The sequence below is a fragment of the Muntiacus reevesi genome, chromosome 1 (genome assembly GCF_963930625.1).
Source record: "Muntiacus reevesi chromosome 1, mMunRee1.1, whole genome shotgun sequence".
Taxonomy (NCBI): Eukaryota; Metazoa; Chordata; class Mammalia; order Artiodactyla; family Cervidae; genus Muntiacus; species Muntiacus reevesi.
In genome coordinates, this window is record NC_089249.1 from 71252906 (window position 1) to 71280005 (window position 27100).

Consider the following 27100-nt stretch of genomic DNA (forward strand, 5'->3'; position numbering starts at 1 on the left):
CCATTTCCTTCTCCAAGGGATCTCCCTGACCCAGGGATCGAACCCGGGTCTCCCCCATTGCAGGCAGATAGATTCTTTCCCATCTGAGCCACTGCTGCTGCTGCTCTGCTAAGTCACCTCAGTCGTGTCTGACTCTGTGTGACCCCATAGACAGCAGGCTCCCCCGTCCCTGGGATTCTCCAGGCAAGAACACTGGAGTGGGTTGCCATTTCCTTCTCCAATGCGTGAAAATGAAGTCACTCAGTCGTGTCTGACTCTTAGCGACCCCATGGACTGCAGCCTACCAGGCTCCTCCGTCCATGGGATTTTCCAGGCAAGAGTACTGGAGTGGGTTGCCATTGCCTTCTGCATCTGAGCTACTAGGGAAGCCCAAAATGAGTTGTTAGGCATGGATAAACTTTGGGATTTAGGTTGCCTGCCAGGGATATTGTTCCTTGCTTCCTACTCAGAGCTATGCATGATTTCAACCTCTGTATTCTTTTTATTTTTGGCTGTTCCAGGTCTTAGCTGCAGCACTCAGGACCTTTAGTTACAGCATGTGGGATCTAGTTCCTTGCCCAGGAATCGAACCCAGGTCCCCTGCACTGAAAGCTCAGAGTCTTAGCCACTGAGCCACCAGGGAAGTCCCTCGACTTCTATATTCTTAAATCAATACTAAGAAGTGAGGGGAGTGGGAGAGAGAAAGTGTTCCTTGTTTGATCTTTAGGCATTTGTCTTCTGGTTACAACACATAGATTCCTTTCTCAGCAGTGTAAGCCGTCATTTTATTCATAGTTTAAGATCTTCAGCGTGACAGCGCTGCTCTATTGACCCAGACTCATCTACTTCTCCTAAGTTTGGTAAAACAGTGGGAGGTGAGGAGGGATGTGGGAGAAGACAACACAGGAGGACAGTTAGCGCAGGTCATTTGGGGACAGGGAGCAAGGAAGATGGGGTTTGTTTCCAGAGGCAGAGCCCCCGAGCGTACACTGAGCTGGAAGGGGAAAGAGCAGGAGACAGCGCCCTTGCAGGTGCATGCCGGGGGTGGCAGCAGCAGCAGATAAAGACTGCGTGGGTGGTGAATCAAGGTGAGGACAAGGTCAGGGAACGAAGGTAGGAGGGGGCTTCGGTCTGCAAATTCTCAGCCAGCATCAGTTTCCTGAGCCACCCTGGCATCTGTGCAGTTGCTCTACCACCTCCCTGAGGCCAGCTCAGACTTACGTTCATATTCCTCCGGAGAAAAATACAGAAGTAGAGGTCAAACGGCTCCACTTGAGGGTTTTGTTTTTTTATTGTTTTCATAGTTATTACACATGCTAAAATCACATAGAGTGGTTATTCTAATTCTGCTCTGACTCCACCATGAGGCAGGTGGGAACTCTACGGGTCACTCGATTTGTGTGGCCTCTGAGGGTATCTAGACGTGAGGGGTTAGAGGTAGGTAGGCAGGAATCCCCAAGAATCCTTTACATAGTACAGCTTAACCAGCAGTAGCTTGTGTCTTTAGGGACCTCCTCCTCCTCCATTTTTCTTTCCTTCCCAAATCTTCCCCTTTCCCTGCCTGTGGCCCCTGAACCTCTTCCACGTCTGCCCCTTATGGTTCTCGACTAACATGATGAAGGAAACTTTTCCTTGTCCCAGTCTCCCATCCTTGGAACTAATCTACTCAGCATGCACTAACATGAAAGCAGCTTGATTTAGGTCTGCCGAGGGGAAAAGGAGGCTCCAGTTCCCACTGAGGCTTAGCTCATAGGAGGGGAGTTGAGGTGCTGATGAGAAGGATGTGAAGGGGAAAAGATGCTACCTGAAGTGAAACTTTTGTAACCAGTGGAACAGTGTATATGCCCCACCTTTGGGCACCCTACTCTGAAGGCATTCCCCTCCCTCCCACATTATCAGAGGTCCCTCTCTCAACCTCAAATCCTCTTGCTCTTCAACCTCATAGGGAAGGCATAGGTACTGATCAAGTGGCTGTATCTCCAGGAGAATATGGTCCACCCTTAGACAAGTGGCTGCCTTTAAATTCGTCATCTTGCCTATGTTCCTTGTGCCTCTACACGACAATGGCTTGAGGGGCTGGAATAAATAATGTATAAGGGTTGAACTTGCCTCTATGAGAAAATAGTGGAACAAAGAGACAAACACACACGGGAGTCAGAGCTGTGGAAAAGGAGAAGGGAGGGAGCAGGGTGTGAGGAGAGGGTAAGGCTGGTTATTCAGGAGCTGGGATCCTTTTTCCTTTTCTGGAATCGCCGGAACTTGCCCTGAATAGCAAGGGCAGCCTTCTCTGTTTCTGGTGCCGTCAGATCAATGTCAATCTCCTCCTCCTCCTCCTCAGTCTTCTTGGCACTGCCAGCTTTCCCTGCACAGTTGAGAGTTTCATTAATGAGGAAACCTGAATGGCCCCAGCCCTTCTCCCCAGGCCCCAAATACAGTGGTTAAAGTCCACTTTCTGCTTAGGCTCTGTGTGGGCCCCCAACCTTTGCTAGGACACAGAATGTGTAATAATCTCCTAGGAGTTTGAGTCAGGGTACCTGGGGTGAGAATTAGTTATAGTAATTATTCAGGAGCTTTGCAACTCTTAAACCAAGATGACAAATGTCTTCTGTCATCACTTATTCCTAAATGCTTCCTTGGTGGCTCAGTGGTAAAGAATCCGCCTGCCAATGCAGGAGACGTGGATTCGATCCCTGGGTTGGGAAGATCCCCTGGAGAAGGAAATGGCAACCCAATCCAATATTCTTGCCTGGGAAATCCCATGGACAGAGGAGCCTGGGGGGATACAGGCCATGGAGTCGCGAAGAGTCAGAAACGACTTAGCGACTAAACAACAATTCAGAGTACCAGAGCGAGCTCTCTTTCCCCAGCTTTCTCTCAAGTTCTGATTGAGACAGAGTCTGGACTATTTGATGAGCTTCTTCCTATCACTGTGTGCCTGTTGCCAAGCATTCCAGAGCCAGTTTCCCAAATCAAAGAGTAAATGCTGGTAGGTTTACTTCTTAGGAAAAAAGGAAGCCTATAGATAACAGTGGTCCTAAACTAGTGCGTTGTTTCACTTATTACATTCTTATTCCTGTTACATCTGACTTTAGGAGCTTCCAGATTTAGAGCTCAACTTGTTTTCATGTCCCAATACTTACCTGCTCTATAAACTTCCTAGCCCATCCCCACTCACCCTTTTCCTCAGGGCCAGGTGCCTGGTTGGTTGCTGGGGATGTTTTGGTGTTAAGCTGGAAAAGAAAAATCAGAGTATTAGATATTAATGGAAGTATTAAGGTACCATCCCCTTAGAATCACCATCATAATTTTCAAACCCTCCTATTACCAAGTACATCTCTTAGCCTTTTGAAGAAGTGAGTCTTGAGATCAGAGAGAGAGAGAAAAATCATCAAAATTTATTCAAAAAGTATCTGTTGCTAAGGAAATTGTAGAGGACAAAAGAGAAAGAACCTGCCCTCACTGAGTTTGCATTCTAGGATTTAGATACACAAATGAATAAACAAATCTGTTATTATGCTGTTATGGACTTCCCTACTGGTACAGTGATTAAGAATCTGAGTTGGGGGGGAAGCAGGTGAGATTGCTGGTCGGGGAGCTAGGATCCCACATGCCTTGCAGCCAAAAAAGAACATAAACAACAGAAGCAATATTGTAACAAAGTCAATAAAGACTTTAGAAATGGTCCATATAAAAAAAAATCTTTTAGAAAATTATCATTGTGTTAGTTAAATAGTGAGGAGTGCTATAGACCGAGGACAGAAAAGGGAGGCAGGAATGCCAGGTGGGAACGGAGAAATACAGTTGTACACAAAGTGGTCAGAAAAACCCTCTCTGAAAGGTGGCGTCTGAGCCAAGAGCTGAAGGAGATAACGGAGTAAGGCCTATGGGTGGAGGGCAAGAGCTTTCAAGGGGTGGAGTGTTAGGGGAAGCACTGACGGAAACCGCCCACCCTGGCCAGGCACCATAGTAACCATGTGTGAGTTATTTTATGACAGGAGGTCCCAGCAAAGAACACGGAACTAATAAGCCACCACCAACTGGAAGAGTTCAGGAAAGGTCAAAAGGAGACGCATGCGTCCTTCCACCTCCCAGAATCCTTCTTGCTGGCATCCATCTTGGCTGAGCAATGTGTGTCCCACCAGGAAGGACCCTGAGTCAGAATGATTGGCCAAAGACAACCTGGAAAGTAATCCCATCACCATAAAACCCAAGCCTGGGAGCCACGTGGCAGAGCAGTTCTCCTGGGTTCCCGTACCCCGCTGCTCTCTGCCCAGGTTCTCTTTCCAATAAAGCCTCTTGTTTTATCAGCTCATGTGTCTCCTCAGACAACTAATTTCTGAGTGTTAGACAAGAGCCCACTCTCGGGCCCTGAAAGGGGTCCCCCTTCTGGAAACAGAAGTGTCACTAGCCTGTTTGAGAACAGCAAGAAGCCAATGTATCTGGAGTGGAGAGGAGGAAGAAGGAGGAACAACAAATGGAGATGAGATTAGAAATAACTGGGAGTGCAGGCAGACCATGTTGGACCTTGGAAGTCATTTTAAGGAGTTAGACTTTTACCATAACAGAGAGGTGAAGCCATTAGAGACCTTCAATTTGCACATAAGGGCATTAGGGAGGAAGCAGAAAAATCTGCTAAGCAGTTAGTGCAGAAAACCAGGTAGGAGATAATGGCTGCTTGGATCAACAAGGTGGCAGGGGAAGTGGTATGCTCAGTTGCCCATTTGTGTCTTTGCCACCCCATGGACTGCAGCCTGCCAGGCTCCTGTGTCCAGGCAAAAACACTGGAGTGGGTTCCATATCCTACTCCAGGGGATCTTCCAAGCCCAGGGGTCAAACCCGAGTTTCTTACATAACGGCTGGCAGATTCTTTACCACCAGCGCCACCTGGGAAGCCTGTGGAAGTGGAGTTCAACTCTGGTATACAGTTGTCTCTCGGTATCCACAAGGAATGGGTTCCAGGAGCACTGAGGATACAAAAACTCATGGATGCGCACGTCTGTATAAGATGGCATAATGTTTGCACATAACCTATGCACATCCTTCCACATATTTTAAATCGTCTCTAGATTACTTATGATATCTAATACAATGTAAATGTTCTATAAACAGTTGCTGGCTTGCAGCAAATTCAAGTTTTGATTTTTGGAATTTTCTGGAATTTTTATAAAAATATTTTCAATCCTCAGTTGACTGAATCCATAGGTGTGGACCCCTCAGACACTATTTTCAAGCTACGACTAAAGTGACTGGTTGATTGGATAAATGGCACTGTGAGACAGGAGTTGAGGATGACTCCAGAGTTTTAGGGCTGAGGAAATGAAAAACAATGGAATTGCCATTTTCTGAAATGAAGAAGACAGCCGGGAGAGCAGGTGTTAGGGAAAAGATCAGGGGTTTGTTTTTGGACAAGTCTGAGAAGCCTATGGAAGTATCCAGCATTTGCTTTGATACACTGTTGAATATTCAAAAGAGTTAAAGAGAAGGCCTTGGCCCAGAGATGCAAATTAGGCAATTATTAACATGTGGTTGGTATTTAAGTCATGAGACTGAGTGAGATCACCAAGGAAGTGAATTCGAATAAAGAAGAGAACAGGATCAAATCCTGGGTCATTCCAATGATTAGAGGGTATAGAAATGACAAAATGTCAATTTAAAAAATTGAGAAGAAAGCCAGGAGAAAAGCCAGGAGATTATAGCACTTTAGAAGCCACACAGAGAAACTATCTCACAGAGACGAGAGTGATTGTGTCAAATTCTGCAGGTAGGCCTAGTAAAATAAGGATCAAGAATTGACCATTGGGTTTTGCTATGGGGAGATCACTGGTGACAGTGACAAGAGAAGTTACAGTCGAGGAAGGGAGGAAAAATCTGATTGTAGTGTGTTCCTTAGAGAAAAGGAGGACAGGCATTAAAGCAGCAAATATAGAAGGAGTTCCAAAGAAATAAGAATGGGGGCTGTGGCTTGAGGGGAACATGGGGTCATAAGAAGATTTTAAGACAGCAGAAGTTACAGAATATTTGTGCTTTGTGGAAATAATCCAGTAAAGAAGGAAAAACTGTAGAAGAGAAAGAGGTTCATTGCTAGAGCAGCAGAAAGGGGTGAAAGATTCAGTGAGTAGAGGGGTGGCCTTGGACAGGAGCTAAGAACAGATCATCCAGAGGAACTGGAGGGGAGCAGAGCCACACAAGCCCAAACACAAGCAGGTGGGAACATTTGCAAGGTCTCCTCTAATTGCTTCTGTATCTGAAGTAAAATAGGTAACAAGGTGATCCTTTAAGAGGCAAGAAGAGGTACTGAAGGAGGAGGGCAGAGGAGAGGAGGAAAGTGAATGGATTAGGAAATAGTAATAAGATTTCTGGGAAGCATTAAGGCCCCTCACAAGGCCAAGTTGATGAACATGAAGTGAGATTTATCAATTCATATGTGTGCTTCTTTCCAGCCTCTCTGCTCAGATGGAGAGTTAGATATAACATAATAGTAACTTCCGTTCCTCAAAATCTTATCAACAGAACTGCTTCCTCTGGTCATTCCTCAGTCTCAAGGTACAATTCATCTTGAAACAGTCACTCCTGTAGGCTTCTGAGTCCCCTTAGAGTTTGTTTATTTCACAATTTTGAGTACTTGATATTTTCAAAACACAGAAACTGGTGCTTTCAAAAATGTTTTCTCATCTCATCCTTGGGAGAGCTCAACGGAGTGTAAAATATTATCCCTCATTTTACAGATGCAAACTTTTGTTAAATGACTGCCAGATATAAGGGTTCTACTTTAGGAAGCTGATCGAATCCAGTTTATGTTATGTTCTTGTTCAGTTGCTAAGTTGTGTCTGACTCCTTGCAACCCTATGAACTGCAGCACGCCAGGTTTCCTGGTCCTTCACTATCTCCCAGAGTTTGCCCAAACTCATGTCCATTGAATCAGTAATACTATCCAACCATCTCATCCTGTCACCTCCTCCTCCTGCCCTCAATCTTTCCCAGAATCAAGGTCTTTTCCAGTGAGTAGGCTCTTCACATCAGGTTACCAAAGTATCAGAGCTTCAGCTTCAGCATCAGTCCTTCCAATGAATAATCAGGATTGATTTCCTTTAGGACTGACTGGTTTGATCTTCTTGATGTTCAAGAGACTCTCAAGAATCTTCTCCACCACCACAGTTTGAAAGCATCAATTGTGTAGATTATGCTATTTCTACCCTATTTTTATCAATACTTATCACAGACTTATATTTGAGTTTAGCACTGTTCTATACATGAAAGGGGTATAGAAGAAATACAAGATTCATTCATTCAACAAATATATCACTGCCCAATATATGCCAATTATTGTTCTAAACATTAGGGATACAGAAATGAGCAAAATTATTAATAAGTCCGTGAACTCATTAAACAATTATGCCAGTTAGTGACAAGCGCCAAGAAGGAAAATAAAACAGAGTAGTCTAGGAAGGCCTCTCTGAGTGACATAGAGGTTTAAATGACATATAAGAGCCAGTCAGGTGAATATCTAAAAGAGCCTTGGGGGCAGATGAAGCATCAGGTGGAAAATCACTGAGGCAGATTTTGTGCCAAGTGTGTTCAGGAAGAAAAAGAAAATCAGCACATCTGGAGTTGAGTGAGAAAGGAAGAGAGTATAGAAAATGAAGTTGGGCAGGTGCTAGAATATGAATGTCTTTGGACCAGGGCAAAGATGAGACTGTTTTCCTTTTTCTTACTCACTTATTTTTGGCTGCCCTAGATCTTCATGCAGTACGTGGGCTTTCCCTAGTTGAGGTGAGCAGGGACTACTCTCTAGTTGCAGTGCATGGGCTTCTCACGGCAGCAGCTTCTCTTGTCGCAGAGCACAGTCTTCAGAGTATGCCACTCAGCAGCTGTGGCATGCGGGCTTAGTTGCCCCGCAGCATGTGGAATCTTCCCAGACCAGGGATTGAACCCACATCTCCGGCACTGGCAAGCGGATTCCCAACCACTGGACCACCAGAAAAGTCCTGGATTTTTTCTGAGTTGATGAAAAGGCATTACAAGGTTTGATGCTGAAGGAAACATGGTCTGAAGTGTTTTTAAGGGATCACTGACTGTGGGGTGGAGAACAGACTAGAGAGAGGCAGGAAAGAAAGAGGGAAAACAATTACGAGCATCTTAACAGTGATACAAGTCAGATCATGGGCGTTTGGACTAGGGTGGTAGTGAGAGAGGTGATAAGACTTGAGACAATTTTCATGGTAGAATAAGTTGGATTTGTTGATGGATGTGTGAATAAAGATAGCTCTTTCAAAGAGTTCTCCTTTAAAGAGACCCAGAGAAATTGGACAGTAGCTGAGGAAGGATGTGGAGTCATGGGAATGATTTAGTAGAGAAGGAAAACCTGATGGTGGAGAAGATAGAAGTCATAATTACTAGAGTGATCTTGAATAGACAAAAGGAAATGGATCTAGTGCATAAGTAAATGAAGTGAAGTGAAGTCGCTCAGTCGTGTCCAACTCTTTGCAACTCCATAGGCTGTAGCCCACCAGGCTCCTCGGTCCATGGGATTTTCTAGGCATGAATACTGGAGTGGGTTGCCATTTCCTTCTCCAGGGGATCTTCCTGGCCCAGGGATAAAACCCAGGTCTCCCACACTGTAGGCAGATGCTTTACCATCTGAGCTACCAAGGAATATAAGTAAATAGGTTGGTCTTAAACCGAACTATGGACAGTTTAGCCACAAAATAGGAATGAAGACATAGAATAGGGGTATAGATGGAAGTAAGATGGCAAGAGTAATGGGAATGTATGAAAGTTCTCTTCTGATTGTTTCTATTTTCTCAGTGACACAAGCACACTTGTCAGCTAAGAATGAAGAAGGGGCAGAAAGTATTTAAGATTTGAGGACAGAAGTGACTGAGTGACATAGTCATCGAACAAAGTGAAGAGAGTGAATGACTGGTGAGATGTGGCAGGATTACCAGGCAGCCCTAAGGGCTCACTTGAAGTTAATGGGTACAGATTTAAAGTAAAACCAGTCAAGATAGTGTCCCTATCTTCCAGGCTGAGTGAGCAAAAAGGACAGGTTCCCAAATAATACTTCTCGAGCATTTATTATGTGCCAAACCCTTTCCCATATCATCCTCTTAAATCTCTGAGATGTCATCCTGTTTTACTGGTGAGGAAACAGGCTTAGAGACACTGAAGATTTTGCCCAAGTACAAGCCACACTATTAGAAAACAGTGAAACTGTTTTCTCTGGGACCCAGGCAGAGTGACTCCACACTCTTAACCACTGTACTATGTCCCCAAGATCGAATACTGTCACATGCTGATACAAATATGCTGATATATTAACAATCACTGAGGCTAGGTGGAAAGGATATGGATGTGCATTGAACAATTCTTTCAACTCTGATAAATTTTTCTAATAAAAAGTTAGAGGGAAATAAGAAAATAACAGTTTGGGATTTCCTTGGTGGTAAAGAATCTGCCCAGCAATGCAGAGGGTGCAGGTTTAATCCCTGGTCAGGGACCTAAGATTCCACACGACATGGAATAACTAAGCCCACAAGCCACAACTTCTGAGCCCACATGCTCCATGCATCACAACAAAGATCCTGAGTGCCACAACAAAGACTCAATGAGCGAAATAAATAAATAGTTTTTAAAAAGGAAAATAAAGTAAAACAAAAATTATGATTATAAAACAGTGATGCTGTACTGTGTTTGTTAGGGAAAGCATCTTTAAAAGTAAATTACAAACTTAAGAATTGTTAGGTAGATGGACAATCCCATCCTTTCGGATATTAAAATGTGGGGCCAAACTAAGATTGTTTTATTGACCATATGTGATTTTATTTATTTGTTTATTTGGCTCGTCAGGTCTTCATTGCAGCACGTGTGATCTTTTGTTGAGATGCACAGGCTCTAGTAGTTCCTGCTCAGGGACTTCACAGCGAGAGGGCCTCAGTAGTTGTGGCGTGCTGATTTAGTTGCTCCCAGGCATGTAGGATCTTCGTTTCCAGACCAAGGACTGAATGAACCCATGTCCCCTGCATTGCAAGGCATTTTCTCAACCACTGGACCGCCAGGGTTAAGATATGATTTTCAAAGGAAATACTGGTCACATCTACACTGCTTTTTCAAGTCTTGTGATTTATTTGTACTTTCTTAACATCTTGCAAAGTACTGGAGATAGCAGACAGTTATAAAATAACTATCTAATTTTTAAATTATTTTTTAAATTTTATGTAAGTATAGTTGATTTACAATGTGTTCATCTTTGCTCTAATGTTTTTGAAAGGATATTATAAATTGATATGGTCCAATTTTTATAAGAGATATAAATTGCTTATCTATGTATATGTACATTTTTATTTAAAAATCTTAAAGAACATGCACAAAAGTGTTCCCCAAACCTTATAGAATTCCTCCTGTCCTGCTTTGACCAAAAAAAAAAAAGGTTTCACAAAAGGAAGGATTATTCCTGAGAGTCGGGAGACTGGCCACTCAATACTCTTTCTTTTCCTATGGACTTCCTGTCTTCCTACAGTAAAAATTTTTTCACACAATCAATATAATGATCCAGTAGTTACCTAGGTGACACTTTCCATGATGCCACACTGTCATCACAAGAGGTCTGTCCACACTGCAAATGCATGACACGGATGGGGTGTTTAGTAATAGGATATAACATTCAATAGTCCAGACAAGAGGGTCAAAGGTCTAGAGGCAAGTTCTATAGTCCCATGATCTCTGACTTCAAATCCTACTTTCTCTATTACCAGCAAATCCCTGAATCTGACCCTTGCTTTAACTATTATTCCTCCCTCCCTCCCTCTCTCTAAGTCCATTCCCTTAATCCACCAAGTCTTTTCTCTCATCCCTCTCCTTTGGAGGAAAATCTGGACTCCAATTCTAAATATCTCCCTTCGAGTAGCTGTCTCTTCCTCTCCATTCTCTCCCGTATCAGCTAACCTTGAGAATCCACTAAGCAGGAGCATGTACCGGGACTGAACCACACAGGCCAGCCCTCTCCCTCCGCCTGGCCAGCTGTTGCCTTCCTGAGTCGCTCCTGAGATGACTGGCCCTGGAGTGGAGCCATGGCACAGCAGCCATCCGGTCACCCAGGGGTTCTCAGCTCTATTTGACTTAAATTTATGAGAGGTCACTCGGGAGAGCAGAAAAGGGTTCTAAAAAGGAGAAGAAAACCCTATTACTCACAATCCTCTCTCATACCTTCTACTAAAAAGTAATATGTTAGAGCTTCAACTTGCCCCTCCTCCCTGCACTCCCTGCAGCCAGTTCTCAAAATAGCTGCTCCAAACACTCTGGATTTCTGGATTTAGTGGTTAGTGATTTGGTGCGGTGTGGGGGTTGGGGGCAGTTAAATCCCAAGTTGTTAGCTCCCACCCCCTACATCATACTCAGCCCTTTACTGGTCTCTGGTCCCTGCCCTAACCCTCCTGTGTATCTCCTAGAAACTCAGCAATTTTAGGTGAATAAAGATCCTCTAGTGCATCTATCCAGAGAAGGCAATGGCACCCCACTCCAGTACTCTTGCCTGGAAAATCCCATGGACAGAGGTGCCTGGTGGGCTGCAGTCCATGGGGTCACTAAGAGTCAGACACGACTGAGCGACTTCACTTTCACTTTTCACTTTCATGCATTGGAAAAGGAAATGGCAACCCACTCCAGTGTTCTTGCCTGGAGAATCCCAGGGACGGGGGAGCCTGGTGGGCTGCCGTCTATGGGGTCGCACAGAGTCTGACACGACTGAAGCGACTTAGCAGCAGCAGCAGCAGCGCATCTATCTGGAAGCCATCAGATTAACCATATTTCAGGCAAACCAAGGAGTCACGGAGGTCCACTCTATGTGAACCATATGCTCTATGAGCGTCTCTCACAAAAACTTACACCTGCAGAGGATCGAGTCTAACCCACAAGAGCTGTGACGGGTGACATTTCTCAGCTGCTCTCTCAGCCTCTCATTCTGGCCAGGTATGGATTACTAACTCTCAGTTGCTCTTCTACTCTTTCAATACTGAGCTCTTCTGACCCCGGAAATAACAACAGTTAAATTGCTTAGCAAATCCTTCCATGTCCTTATAGAACCCATCTCAGGGAATTGGAGGGAATCAAAAGACTTTAGAATGCCATGCTACCTCATTTTCTCACCCAACCTCATCTTAAGGCTTCCTTGGTGGTTCAGGTGGTAAAGAACCTGTCTGCAATGCAGGAGACCCAGGTTTGATCCCTCAGTTGGTAAGATACCCTGGAGAACGGAATGGCAACCCACTCCGGTCTTCTTACCCGGGAAATCCCATGGACAGAGGACTCTGGTAGGTTACAGTCCATGGGGTCGCAAAGAGCAACCTTCACTGCACTAGCTCATCTTATTAAAAATCATATATATATACATATACATATATAATACATTGTACCAGTCACTTTTCTAAGTACTTTAACACATTGAATTCTTGCAATATAACACATTGAATTCTTACCCTATAAGACAGGTAATGTTACTAGTTTCACTTTACAGATAAGAAAACTAACGTCCAGAAGAGGTTAATTAACTTACCTAAGGTCACATAGCTAAGTAGCAGCAAGGCCAGGATTTGAACCAAGACAGTCCAACTCCAGAGTCCACCCTCTTGAACAATAAGCTGTGCTATATCCCAGTCTCCAGCCAAAGACATAAGCATGTGTATGCATGTGGCACACACATACAGCATGAGAAGCATGTCCAATGTGAAACTGACTTAATCAAACAAGTTTTCCCGCACAGCAGAGCAATCACTGGGTAAGAAGGAAAGCCCTAGGGGTCATGACTTCCTTCCATTTCCACAGTTAGACAGCTGTATTCAGGTACTACTCTCCCAATCCATAGTCCCCAACAGTTTCTTGGCGTACACTCTAGAGCAGGGGTCCCCAACTTCCAGATCTAATGCCTGATGATCTCAGGTGGAACTGATGTAATAATAATAGAAATAAAGTGCACGATAAATGTAATACATTTGAATCATCCAAGAACCATCCCCACCACCACCTCCACTCCCCTCAACCCCTGGTCTGTGGAAAAATGGTCTTCCTTGAAACCAGTCCTTGGTGCCAAAAAGGTTGCAGACCACCTCTCTACAAGGGTCCCATCCTCCCAATATGGGAAAGCTTATTTGTAATTTAAGAATCTGACCCCAGACCATGCCTACTGATTCAGATTCCTGCTCTGATAGTTGAGCTAACCACACTGACTTTGGTTTTCATCTTTTAAAAATATATATATATACAGTTTTTAATAATATTTATGTATTTGGCTGAGTCTTAGTTGCAGCATGCAGGATCTTTAGTTGTGGCATGTGGGATCTAGTTCCCTGACCAGGGATAGAACCTGGGTCCCCTGCACTGGGAGTTTAGAGTCTTAGCTACAGGACCACCAGGGAAGTTCTTGGCTTTCATTTTTAATGTTTGCTCAGTGGGCCTCCTGACACACACCAGGCTAACCCCTGCGGGTTAGCCATAGCCTGTTTGTGTGTTCTTCACTCCCAGGGCCAGCTGCTAGCTAGCCTTTCAGATTCTGAGAATTCTATGTGCAGGATCATCCTACTGGTTTCCATTCCAAATGATTCCCTTGCTTACACTGAAGCCTGTTATTCCAAGCTTCTAGTGAGTTGAAGCTTGGTTCAGTTCCACCTCACTGCCCACAGAGGACTAAATGTTTCTTACTTCTCAATACACACCAAACACTAATTAGCAACTATGAGGCCCATCAACTCTTGTTTTTCCCTAGAGGGCCCTAGTTTCTTTCCCTGCCTTCCTTCCTGTATTCCTTTTTTCCTCACCTCTGGGCCTGACATGTTCCAATGTTCCATTGGATCATCTTGGCAGTAGCTGCCAATTCCCCATGAGTAACTTTTGTTTCCTCTGCTATTGAAAGTTGTGGACTCCCCCTTCCTGTGGGGAAGGAGGAGAAGGAAAGGCCTGCTGGCTTAGGGGTCTTTTGTCTTCAGGCACTGAGACTGCAGAGAGAGGTATGACATAGCAACACCCTCCCTTTCCCCACCCATACCTCCTTCCAGGGCATTTATCAGCATTCAGATGATGTCTTGTCCTTCCATTTGAGTTTTAGAGCCCATTCCCCTTTTCTCCTTCTCAAGAAGCTTTAAAATCAATTTTCTTCACTTATAAATAAAACCTCATCCTTTCTCTAAGACAAAAAAAAGAAAAAAGCCTTCATCAATTTGAATTCCTTCTCTAGCCACCACTAGAGTGAAAAGAATCAGCTCTAGGACCAACCCTGGAGGAACCTCAATATTGAAAGGTTAGGGTGATCCATTCATAACAGTGCTAGAATGATTGGCTAGCCATGTACCAAAAAAAAAAAAAACAAAAAAACCTCAACCTATACTTTGCACCTTGTACAATAATTAACTTGAAATGAATATAAAACCTAAAACTGTAAAACTTCTAGAAGAAAATACAGGAAAAAAATCTTTGCAACCTTGGGTTAGACAAAGATTTCTTAGATATGCCAAAAGCACAATCCATAAGAGAAAAAAATTATAAACTGGACTTTGTCAAAATTAAAAATTGCTCTGGGACTTCCCTGGCAGTACACTGGTTAAGACTCAATGCTTCGTATAGCAAATGGAACTCTGCTCAATGAGATGTGGCAGCCTGGATGAGAGTGGGGCTTGGGGTAGAATGGATACATGTATATGTATGGCTGAGTCCCTTCACTGTTCTGAAGCTATCACAACATTGTTTGTTAATCAACTACACCCCATATAAAATAAAAGTTAAGGAAAAAAAAAAAAGAAGACAATGCTTCCACTACAACAGGCACAAGTTCGATCCCTGGTTGATGCACTAAGATCCAACAGGCCTGCTTGGCATGGCCAAAAAATACACACACACACACACACACACACACACACACACACACACACACACATATATATTTAAAACTGCTCTTTGAAAGATACTTCTAAGAGAATGAAGAGACAAACCTCAGACTGGAAAAAATATTTGCAAATCAAAAATCTGATAAAGGACTTGTATCCAGTATATATAAAGAACTTTCATATCTCCATAATATGAATACAATTTGTAAAAAGGACAAGATGTTTGGACACTTCACCAAAGAGGATGCATGGATGACAAATATGCACATGAAAATATGTATAACATCATTAGTCACTTGAGAAATTCACACTAACACCACAATTGGATCTCATTATATACCTAATTAGAATTTTTGTTATTGTTGCTTTGGGTTTTTTGCTTGTTTTGTTTATGACAATACCATGTGCTGGCAAAGATAGAGTATCAGGAATTCTCAGACATTGCTGGGAATGCAAGATGGTATAGCTACTGTGGTAGTTTCTTTCCTTTCTTTCTTTTTTTTTTTTAATTTTTCTTCATTTATTTTTTGGCCACACCATATGGCATGTGGGAGCTTAGTTCCCTGACCAGGGATCAAACCCGTGCGCCCTGCAGTGGAAGTGTGGCGTCCTAACCACTGGACCACCAGGGAAGTCCCTGTGGTGGTTTGTTAAGGGTACAATTATCATACTGATCAGCAATCCTACTCCCGGGCATCCACTCAAGTGAAATTAAAGCTTATGTCTACATGTAAACTTGTTAAGTGAATGTTTATAATAGCTTTACCTGTAATCACCAAAAACTATAAACAATCAAATGTCCCTTAACTGAGGAATGGATAAACAAACTGTAACACATCCATACAATGTAGTACTACTCAGCAATTAAAGAAGGAATGAACTATGGATACACACAACATGGACAAACTTCAAAGGCATTAGGCTAAGTGAAAGAAGCCAGACCCAAAAGGATACACACATATTGTATGATTCAGATTATGTGCCATTTCTTGTAAAGGAAAAACTATAGGGATGGCAGACAGACCAGCAACTACTAAGGGCTGAGGTCATAGGAGGGGTGACTATAGAGGGGGCTGGGGGAATTTGAGGATGATGGAACTGCTGTATATCTTGATTTTGGTGGAGTTTATATGACTATATATTTGTTAAAATTGACAGAACTATACTCTGATCAGGGTACATTTTACTTCAAGTAAATTATACTTTATTATTAAGGGAGATAAAAAGGTTACAGAGAGGTCAAGAAGCTAGCAAAGGCTGAGAAGAAACAGTAGAAAGGAGACTGGGGTGGGGGTGAGGGCCAGGATCTCTCATGTCTCTCTTCTTTTCATAACTGGGCTCCTCAAACATTTACTGTTTCCATTTCCTTACCTCCCTTACAGTCTCCAGCCCACTTCAACCTAGCTTCTACTCCTTCTCCACTGAAATGGCTCTTTAGGAAACCAAAGTTCTCTATGATACTAAATCAAATGCAAAGTTTCAGCTCCACTTGGCGTGACCTCTTGAAGCATTCAGCAGTGTTAATCATTTTACCTTTCTTGACACACATTCTTTCCTTGACTCCTGGGGCATCACAATTTTTCCTGTTTTTTTTTTCTTTCTGAACACTTCTGCCAACATTTAAGTATTGGAGGCTCTCAAGGTTTAGATATAGACTCTCTTCTGTTCTCTTTTCCCAGATGATCTTCTATGTACCTATGACTTCAGTTTATCATTTATACCAGAACCGTCCAACACAAGGGTCGGCAAACTACTGCTGACTGCTAAATCTGGTCTACAGCCTGTTTTCCTAAATAAAGTTTTACTGGCCCACAGGCATGCCCTTGTTTGCATATGTTTGTGGCTGCTTTGGCGCCACAACAGCAGAGTTGGGTAACTACAACAGAGATCACATGGCCCACAAAGCCAAAAATATTTGCTACCTGGCCCATCACAGGAAGTTTGCAGACCCCTACAGTAGAACTTTTTGCAATAATAGAAGTATTTTGAAATGATAGAGTACCATCTAATATATGGCACTCCCTAGACACAAGGGGCTACTGAATACTTAGAAATGTGGCTAGTGCAACTGAGGAATAAAATTTAGAATTTTACTTAATAACAATAATTATTGATTAATAATAATTAAACCATATTCAACAGTGCAGAATGCCACTGAGGACTCAAATGTACAACCTCCCTTTGTTATCCAAGAAGGATTGGTTTTAGGATCCCCATGGATATCAAAAGTCACAGATGCTCAAATCCCTTATATAAATTGGCACAGTACAGTTGGCTATCCATGGGTTCTGCCTTCTTAGACTCAGAAATCGGATCCACTGTTCGTGGAGTCTATGGATGCAGAGGGCAGACCACATATCTCTATCCCAAACCTCCCCTCCGAGCTTTAAAACGTCTCCACTTGGGTGTTTCATGGAAACTCCAAACTCTTCAGTTTCAGACTAAATTCATAATCCTACCTACCCAACCTAGTCCTCTGCAATATTCCCCATTTCATCCAATTGTACAAGCCAGAAACCTAGAAATTGTTTTTGATACCTTTCTTTCCTTTATATTGCATATCCAAATTCAATAGTAAGTCCTGTTAACTTTATTTACCAAATATCTCTTAATCCATTCACTTCTCCCACTGTTACCACCCTAACACAGCTGTTTCTTATGTAGACCACCTTAAAAACCCAGGTGTTACCAATGCTCCTAAGATAGAGATGAAAATTCTTAACATGGTCTAAAAGGTCCAACATTATGCAGCCTCTGATTACCTTAGTAACCTCATCTCTGTTCCTTCCCACCTAATACCTTGACACACGGTTCTCTTACCCCTGCTCCCCTTTTACCTGGTTAATTCCTATTCTTCAGAGCTCTCCTCAAGAATTCCTTCTTCCAGGAAGCTCTTCTAAGCCCCCCAGACTAGGCTAGGTCCCTCATTATAAGTTTTCATAGCACCTAGTATTTCTCCTTGATAGTACTTTTTATTAATGTAATTAAATATTAATTTAGTGGTTAGATACTGAATGTCTCCCCCATCTCAGTGTAAGCTTCTGTGAGCATAGGGGCAGTATCTATCTTATTCACTCTTGTAGTCCCAGGGTCTAGCACAATGCCTTTACACATGATATATACTCAGTTATTTGTCTTTTTTTCAGTCTAACACTTTTTTAAAAGTATTTATTTATTTGGCTGAGTCAGGTCTTAGTTGCAGCATGCAGAGTCTTCAATGTGTCACGTGGGATCTTTCATTGTGGCACACAGACTCTCCAGTTGTGGGGCACGGGCTCCAGAGTGGGCAGACTTCAGGAGTTGTGGGCCTCGGGCTTAGTCGCTCTGTGGCATGTGGGGTCTTAGTTCCTTAACCAGGGATCGAACCCACAATCTCTGCATTGCAAGGCAGATTCTTAACCATGGGACCACCAGGTAAGTCCCCAATTAATATTTGTCGAAAGAATGAAGGGAGCTCCAACTCTGCTTTATTTGCCACCTCACCTAGCTTTCTAAAATCTAATTTGTTTCTAGATAGCTAAGGGCCTCATTTTGTAGTGGTTCAGAGATAGTGAAGCTAGGTCACTGTTTTTCCTCACTTCAGCAGATTTACCTGAAAGAGAGCTGAGGGTGGAGGCGAAGAACTTCTCTAGAAGTGTATTTCATAGTACTCGTATTATGGTTATTGTGTATTTGTCTTACGTCCCTTTCCCCACCTTCACCACCCCCCAGAGCCCATTTCCTTGAAAGCTCGGTCCATTTATTTGTGTATCACTGGCAGTAACTGCAACCTATACCTTGCACATAGTAGGTACTTTGAAAATAGATATTTCTTTACATGAATTAAAATTTTCTTAAGCCTCAAATTCCTGGTGGAAGCAGTATGCCTTATTAGGTAGAGTTAGACAGATCTGGGTTCATATTCTGGATCTGAATTGACTGTTCCAGCTCTGCCATTCCTAGCTGTGTGACATTGGGAAGGAAATTAGCCTTTCTGTGCTCAGATCTCTAATCTACAGAAGAGAAATATCTATCCTAAAAGGTAAAAAGAACTAGAAAAATGTATGTAAAATGTCTAGTCCATATGAACATAAATAGTTATTATTCTGAAGTAAGGTAACTATGGGTTGAATGTAAGAACAGGTCAAGTTACTAGGGTGTTGCATGGTTCAAGTCCTGGAATGCAACAGCAGAGCTTCCCACAGAGTGGATCTTCACTAAGCGGGACTGAAGAAAAGAAGGGAACACCTGGGAGGGCTCTAAAGGCCCTTGAGGCTTATTCTGGTACGAAAGGAGTTTCATAGCTGACCTCTTTTTACTCTAAACTAACCCTGGAAATCACAATCTCCCTATCTTCCCAGTGCATGACCCCAAAAAATGCTGACAAGGGTTCTAAACCTTTGGTAAAGGGTCCAACAACAGACTTCTTGGATAGAAATTGTATTCTGTACAGCAGCTGCCCATGTCTGGAGTCCTGGAGCCTGCTGGAACTAGCCCCAGGTCAGGGATGTACAAGAGAGGGTCTCCAGTACAGTACCTCCAACAATGTTCATGTTTTACTTCAAAGAACCCTTAGACACAAACACACTGTTTGTTTGCTTTTTTCCTTCTTTTTTTGGGGGGGAGAGGTGATTAGTGCTCAGGAGCAAATAAACCACATCTCTTTGATCAAGTTCTTTCATCCACCTATGTATCACAAAGATGTTTGTGGAAATATACTCCCTGCCTCAGAGGATAGTTTGGTTAGTATTGTCTTGGCAAAGCACCCAAAAACAGTCAAAGTGGTAGCAACTTGGGTGCTGTTTCCTTGCTACCACTATTGGGAAATAGGTACCCTGTAACTCTAGGCCCTACTTGCCCCACCCCCTTCCTAGGCTGCAATTCTTCCTTTCTTTGTCTCTTTCATCTTCAGTGGTGTTGCCACAGCAACCATTGTCACAGTGTCACCCCCCTCTGCACCAAGCTGCAAGTTAAAACTAACCATAGGAAAGGTAAACTACCCAGATTTTCCTATACTCCTCATCCTACTGGCATCTTTCAGGAGGTATCACAGGTTGTTAGCAGCAGCAACAGGCAGGAACAAAGGAGCATCTCATCATACCTGGGCAAAATGTACCCTGCTTTTGCATGATAAGCTTGGATGCTGGGCAAATGAAAGCATGTTATACACACATTACAGTACTGTTAGAATCAGTTTATCCAGATGAATAGGCACAAGGACTTAGAATCCTGTCTAGAGTCCAGGGCAGAGAAATCTAAAAAGGAGCTGAATCCTAAAAATCCCAGATATGAATCCCAGACACCTCTTTCTTGCCTGAGTATTGACATAAATCCTAGGCTGTGTAAGCTCCCTGTTTGCTTTAGAGGCACAGAAAGGGATGAGAGACAGGGTTAGTGCATCTGCTTTCAAGTTGTGACAAAGAGGCTTCAGCCCCCCAGAGACCCTTCTATCCCTGCTGACATGTCCCCCCGCCCCCGACCCGCCCCAGTGTTAAATGAAGTTCACTGCTAAAGATCCTTAGAAAGGCCTTTGGGATCCCCTGGTGCCCTTGAAAGACCCCAGACTGCTGTTTTTGGAGCACCGTTGGAACTGTTTCAATTCTTTCAGTGTAGCAACCAGCTGCAGTCCTCAAACAGCTTCAGAAAGACTTTCTCAAGGTCACCCTCAAGATTATAACAGAAAAAGAACTACGAATCCTTACTCCCAGTTCTACATACACACCTTCTTTTTCTAACATAAGGCATATAACTCAAATACCTTATAGCTCGGGTGACTCCTAAGACAAGAATAGAATTTAAGCAGTCCGAGCTCCCAAGCCCCCTGGTCTGTCCTTCCCGATTCAACCACCCCACCTCTGTTTCCTGGAATAGCAGTAACCCCCACCGGAGTCAGGCAAAATTCCTCGTTTATGCCAGCTCACGGTATGCAGTGAGTCAAAGGCCCCGGCCCATTTCCCCCCAGCATGGACTGCCACAATTTAATGAGTGTTATTTGTGGTGCTTTGCACACAGCTTGGAACTGTGCCTTCACCCCATACTGAGGGTAGGGGTGGGGGAGAAAGAGTAGTGCCAAAGCATCATTTATTACTATAATCTTCAATGTGCATCCCACCCATGGCGTTAATGTCCCAAAATAAACGTATTAATCCCACCACAGCCTACAAAGCAAACACACAGCTGGAGGGCTTTGTGTGGGAGGGAGGCAGCGCCAAGGACAACAGAACGTAAATGGCACCTCTTTTCCCTGGATGGGGGGTTGGGAAACCTAGGTGGGCCTGCCTTCTGGTGTCAGCCTGGAATTAAGCAGTCGTCAGGCTTCAAGGAGGAGAACGTGATCAGGTCCAGGCACCTGCAGAGATGCAGATTTCTTAGAGAAAGTGGTTTTGGATCTGCTTCTGGCTTGGCTTACTCTTGTAGGTAAAATAATTCTGGGCAAGTCAAGCCATTTTGAGCAGCGGGTTTGGAGTATGGATTTAGAAAACTATGCACTTAGTATTGATCACTTACTTTGCCAGCCTAATACATTCCTCTTTCCCTCTTTTAGATTTCTCCTCCGGAAACCATTATACTTTCTTTGGAAGTCGAGTGACCAAATAAAGGAGGACTGTTTAGCATCGGCTTGATCATCAAGTATAGCAATTTTACTTAAATACCCACTTTTCAGTACTGGGTCCTCCAAGTCAAATACGTTAGAGTTAACAAAATTGGTCATTCCTTTCTTCTCTGAAAGAAAACCTCTCCTTCTGGTCCTTGATGCTCTACACTTAAGGAAATCAATGATGGACACCAGAAGCTAAAAATGCATGAAAAGAGGGCCTCCAGGCTTCCCCTTCCCTTGACTCCTATTAACTTACCTACTCCACTTCAGCACATTCATTGCACCCGTTTTTAAGGTGACTAGGCATCTCAAGGAAGAATAGTGCTTTCATTCCTATGTTGGTCTCTCCTTTCTCTCTATCAGATTTATTAAATCTAATTAAAGTATTTGTAATATTGTCCTTCAAAGTTGCACGCAGATTTACATCATTCTATCACTGGGGTCACACACTAAGAGTCTAAGAGAAAGTTCTTTTCGGATAAGAAGGCAGTCGTCTGTGGCCCATTGTTGACTCTAATATTGAGGTTTGGGCCTCAGTTTCCTTATCTGCAAAATGAGAAGACTGGACCAGATGACCTTTAGGGCTCCTTAATGAGTCTGAAATTATATCACTATAATGTTTTGATATATTGAGATTTTCTTGATGAAAAATATTACTGGTATTTCTTCTAGAAAGACTTTTGCAAAACTAAGCTTATTTTTTCCCATGATAACATGGACTCATGAAAGACAATTCAGAACTACAAAAAAACAGAAAAAAAACAGGAGGAGGCATTTATAGAATCACAACCTTGAAAAGACAGTTGTTAACCTGATCCTTCTTCCTCCACTGCCTCTGCAAGCCTATACCCATCACTTTTTTCAGGGTTAAGACCCTCCAAAGACAGATACGAAAGACAGCAGGTTTGCATATTTGGACTTCAGCCACATTACTTATGGATGCCTGACCCTATAGAGACTTGATACTCTAAAGTGTAACTGATCACAGCTGCAGCTTAGGAAAGAGTCATCTATATTCCTGGGTCACAGGATGACAAAGTCATCCACTTGGACCAGCCAGAGAGTCTCCTGTTCAAGCAGCCTAAGTCAACAACCTGGATGGATGACTAAGAAAGAGATGAGCAAATTCTAGAACCAAGTTATGGTTTCTCTTACTTTAGAAGACAGATATTTCTAAAGGTAGAAAGCTTTCCAATATCAAGCTTTTCTATTTTATATATCCAATATAATTATCATCATAATTAAATACAATGAGGAAGAGAGAGAAACTTGGATTTCCCCCAAGTCCCTACCAGGTTCCCTAACAACTGGTTCACAGAAGATATAACAGAATGATGTCACTCTGACCAAACTTCCATTGTGGGGAAGGCTTGTAGACTCAGACAGATATGCACAGGAAGAAGAATGTGATCCCCAAAGTATGATATGTTATGCTAGTCACTCAGTCATGTCTGACTCTTTATGACCTCATGGACTTTAGCCCACCAGGTTCCTTTCTCCATGGAATTTTCCAGGCAAGAATACTGAAGTGGGTTGCCATTTGCCCCTCCAGGGGATCTTCCTAACTCAGGGATTGAGCCCAGGTCTCCTGAACTGCAGGCAGATTCTTTACCATGTTTCATTCCTATTACCTAGGAAGACAGCGAGCAGAATAAAGGAGAGAGTACTGGTTCTAGTGAGGTTTCTAACTGATCTATCCCTTGCTCCATCCCCTGCCAGCCTGGGGACAGACACTATGGGGCAGACACCATGGGACTAGTTAACAGACCTCCATAACCCTCGTTTCAACAGAATGACTCCTGGACCAAGGGATTCCTCCAGCTGGGCTTTCTTCCACTTGAGAAGTGCAACAGGATCACAGAAAAACTTGCAAATGTGCTTCAAGTTTCCCTGGTGGCTCAGATGGTAAAGCGTCTGCCTACAGTGTGGGAGACCTGGGTTCAATCCCTGGGTCAGGAAGATCTCCTGGAGAAGGAAATGGCAACCCACTCCAGTATTCTTGCCTGGAAAATCCCATGGATGGAGGAGCCTGGCAGGCCACAGTCCATGGGGTTGACTTCATACCATTTGAGAAGGGATTATAGGAAAGAGCCCTCAGGGACTGGATGCATCTCCCATTCCCATTCTTCACCGAAACTGGCAAAAAGTTATTAAACTATAAGAGACGGACTGATTGACAGCAATCAAGTCCTGCCTGCAGCTGTGAATGCAGACAAGCTGGAGATGAGCCTGCGGCTCCTCTGCGCATGAGCACACACACTCACAGGGAAAAGCTCTGCTGCAGTACTGAGTGACAGCAAAGAGACAGGAAGGCAAAGTGTGACCAGAGACCCTCCCCAGCAGTGTCACCAGGACCCTACACTTGTCCTCTAGGTCTGGAGACCACCCCCCCGCCCAACTTTTGCTCTTCATTTGAAATGGGAATCTCTTAAAGAGATCCCAAATCCTCTCATTTCATGCAGTTTCTCTGAAGCAAGAAAAGAAGCAGGTGGAGGAGGTGAAGCTTACATAAGATTCCGAGAGCACAGGGCTTTCCTGGCTCGAACTCAGCCTGAAATAGGAGACCCCTGGGCTGGGCTGAGAAGTAAGGGAGCTCGGAGTCTCCCTGGAGCCGCAGAGCTCTGGGCAACACTTCCGCTTTTCATCATAACTTTTACAGGAGGAAGAAAACAGGCTGGGTCTGGGCCTCGAGGGAATTCAAAGCCCTTTGGGGATCTGGTTCAGAGACAGTTGGTCTCTGTGAAAGCCCAGGTAGCTGTTTCTGGATTTCATAAATACTCATCCCTGAAGGCGGGCTCAGCTCCGTATTAGGGGGCAACTTTGACGGCTAAATTGCTAGAGCCAGATCACTCTGACAGCCTGGAAGTCTGGGCAGCCCTGCAGACAAGTGATGGTTACTTCCCATTCAAGGATTCTACTCTCACCATTCTACCTGAGTTCCTGATTGAGGGTAACCAAGTACAGCTGCTAAGTCAAGACTCCGATTTATACCGGAGACCTCAGCCTCCCTCCATTCTACACTCGATTCCAGCCCCCCCATATCGCCACCCACAGTCGGGAAACTTAAAACTCCACGTCAAGTGGAGTTTTGTCACTCCACCAAATACCACTCTAAATCCCAGCCCCTGTAGCATATTCTACAGAAAGGCTGTGCACTTCCCCTTAAAAGCACAGACTAACGATACATCTTTGTGTTGGCATAGCCCTCAGATCACAAACCCCCAGGGGACGGCTTGAATTGCAACTTTCAGATTTAGAAACACTGGAGGGGGCATTGAACTCTAGACCTCAGTGAAAAGAGGAAACAGAAAACCTCTCCTCTCATATTAGAGCTGGAAAAGCAAAAGGAAAGAAGATTGAATCTTTTTTTTTGTTTGTTTCTTTTCTTTCTGAAAGGCTGCTCTGATCACAGTCACAACTATATGAGGGACAGGAAACCACTTTAGTTCATCTGCAGCCCTCAGACTAGCTGAATTTTCCAGGATGAATTTAGTGGACATGGCAACCAAAACATAGTAGTTGGCCCTAATTGGCTCCCTGGGTGACAGCTTTTGGTAGCCAGCAGAGCTCTTGCTAAAGATGAAGATCTAAACTGAGACCCCAGCTCCAGCGTCCTGCCCCTTCACTGGTTTGTATTCTTGAAAATTCTCAAGCTAGCTTTTCTGAAACACTCTTTAAAAAATGCTTTTAAGTTAAAATTTTTAAAAGAGAGAGAGAGAATAGCTAACACAGATTGAGTGCCTACTCTGTGCCGGGTACTAAGAACATTAGAACAACCAGTATTACCCCCATTTTGCAGATAAAACACTGAAGCAGAGAAAGGTTTAGTAAACTTGCCTAAGGCCATATAGTAAGCAGTAGAGCTGGGATCTGGCATGTAGATGAGAAGTTGGATTTAACACAGGATCCTGGGTACTAGGAAATGGGTTGCCAAAACCAAGCCTGTGATGTCACTGCCCATACTGACTTCACTTAGAAAGGAAGATCCTTGTCTCTGGATGCCTGCAAATGCAGTCAAACAATGGGACAGGTCTTTCCCAGTTTCTGTTTTGACCCTCACAGATGGACAGTGTTCTCTGAATAGAGGAAATCACAGTTAATGGACTGGGTCTGGCTCAGATGACCACGGAGCATCAGGATGCAACAAGCACTGCAGAGGGAGGTCTATTCTTGAAGGGTACATCTCCCCAGGAGCCGGACAGGCCCCCTCTACAAGGCTTCTGAATGACAGAAATGGTCCCTCCAACAGTTGACTCTTGATTGAATGAATGGAGGGTGGGATGTCACCCTCCTAAAAGGGGCAAAGTGGCCACCTTAGGGGGCGAAGGCTGGAGTTCTCGGCTGAATGCTACCTAAGGAGTGTAAAAGCAATACAGCCCTAGGAGGATAGAAGTGAATGTTTTTCTCAGAAGTCAGGAGAGTGAAGGGAAGCCCGAGTAACCTCGGAGCAGTAAAACAGATGCAGAGAGCCGCATCCTGAGGGTAAGATTTATACCGGAGACCTCAGCCTCCCTCCATTCTACACTCGATTCCAGCCCCCCCATATCGCCACCCACAGTCGGGAAACTTAAAGCCTCCCTTTTCCAATCGCTCCCAGCGCCTGGATACGGGAGCTTTCCCGGAGAAGCAGGTGGGCGCCCCGGGAGGATTCTCCGCGGATGCGGACTACAGCACCCTCCCGAGCCGCCCTGGGACACGCGAGCCGCGGCCTCCCCGCGCCGCAGCCCCAGCCCGCAGCGGGGAGTCGGGCAGCGCCGCTCACCTCGCTCATCTCTGCGACCAGACGGGGCGCGCGGGGCGCGGCACGTGCAGGGGAGACAAAGGGCCCTCGGGTTGCACGGGCGACGGCAGCGAGTTGCCGGGCTCTGAGGCAGGGTCCCCGCTGGTGAGGCGGGGAGAGTCGGTGCAGAGAGCCGTTGTTCTAGTACCCGCACCCCAGCTCCAAGCGCTCAGCTCCGCGCCGGGAGTCCCCTTCCGACCCTGTCCTGTCAGAGCCGCGCGGTTAACCTCCGCTGGCCCCACCTTTTATAGTCAGCGCCAAACCCGCCTCCAAGCCGACCAATAGGCTCTCCTCCTGCCTCAGAGTGACAGCCCCTCGTAACCAATGATGGTAGTCTCAGAGGTCTGCTGCATTTCCAAACTAGGGTAAGACAGAGAGCGGGAAGGAGGGGGAGACCGTCGGGGGGTGAGCGGATGGAAAATGAAGTAGGGGGAGCAAAGAAGGAAGGAATAGTATACGAAGGAAGGAAGGAGAGAGAGGGAAGGAAGGGGTGTGTGAGTTTGAGAAAGTGAAGAAAGAAGAGCTGGAAGGAAATCAAGAGGGTCCATGTGAAGCAGGCAGCAGTGAATTAAAGGGTAAAGGGAAGAGATGTTGCAGATTAAGATTTAATTATAGGATGGCAGTCTGAATAAGAGAAGGGCGGAAAGGAGGAAGGGAAGGAGTGGGACAGAGAGAGGAAGAGAGAGAGATGGAAGGGGACAGTGTTCTGTAGCAAAGAACAGGGAAAGTTTTAAGTGCCTGATTCGGAAGATTTTATTCTTAGGAGTTGAAAGACATTTTCAGATTCATCAATCCTACCTCCCACATAATGCAAAAAAAAACCCTCTCCAGCAAAATGATGGTCCCCTAGGGTCCACTTGAGTAGGTAGTGAGCGCCTCCAAAAGTTAATTTACAAC

The 27100-nt window shown here is 44.3% G+C and overlaps 1 protein-coding gene across 1 annotated transcript; it reads right to left on the reverse strand.

The window, feature by feature from the left end:
• Positions 1–1060: 1060 nt before the first annotated feature.
• PCP4L1 (Purkinje cell protein 4 like 1) lies at positions 1061–26409 on the reverse strand. Its single transcript, XM_065925146.1, has 3 exons — positions 26186–26409; positions 3155–3209; positions 1061–2341 (listed from the first exon to the last, which is right to left on the reverse strand). The coding sequence occupies exons 1-3, from the start codon at positions 26192–26194 to the stop codon at positions 2196–2198; spliced, it is 210 nt and encodes a 69-aa protein (XP_065781218.1). The 5' UTR covers positions 26195–26409; the 3' UTR covers positions 1061–2195.
• Between the last annotated feature and the right edge of the window lie 691 nt (positions 26410–27100).

What these genes read in the sequence shown, in the direction of transcription:
- PCP4L1 (XM_065925146.1), bottom strand. An exon ending in ACCTGGCCCTGAGGAAAAGG is followed by an intron (nt 2,342 to 3,154) that starts GTGAGTGGGGAT and finishes TCAACTGTGCAG; the next exon opens with GGAAAGCTGGCAGTGCCAAG.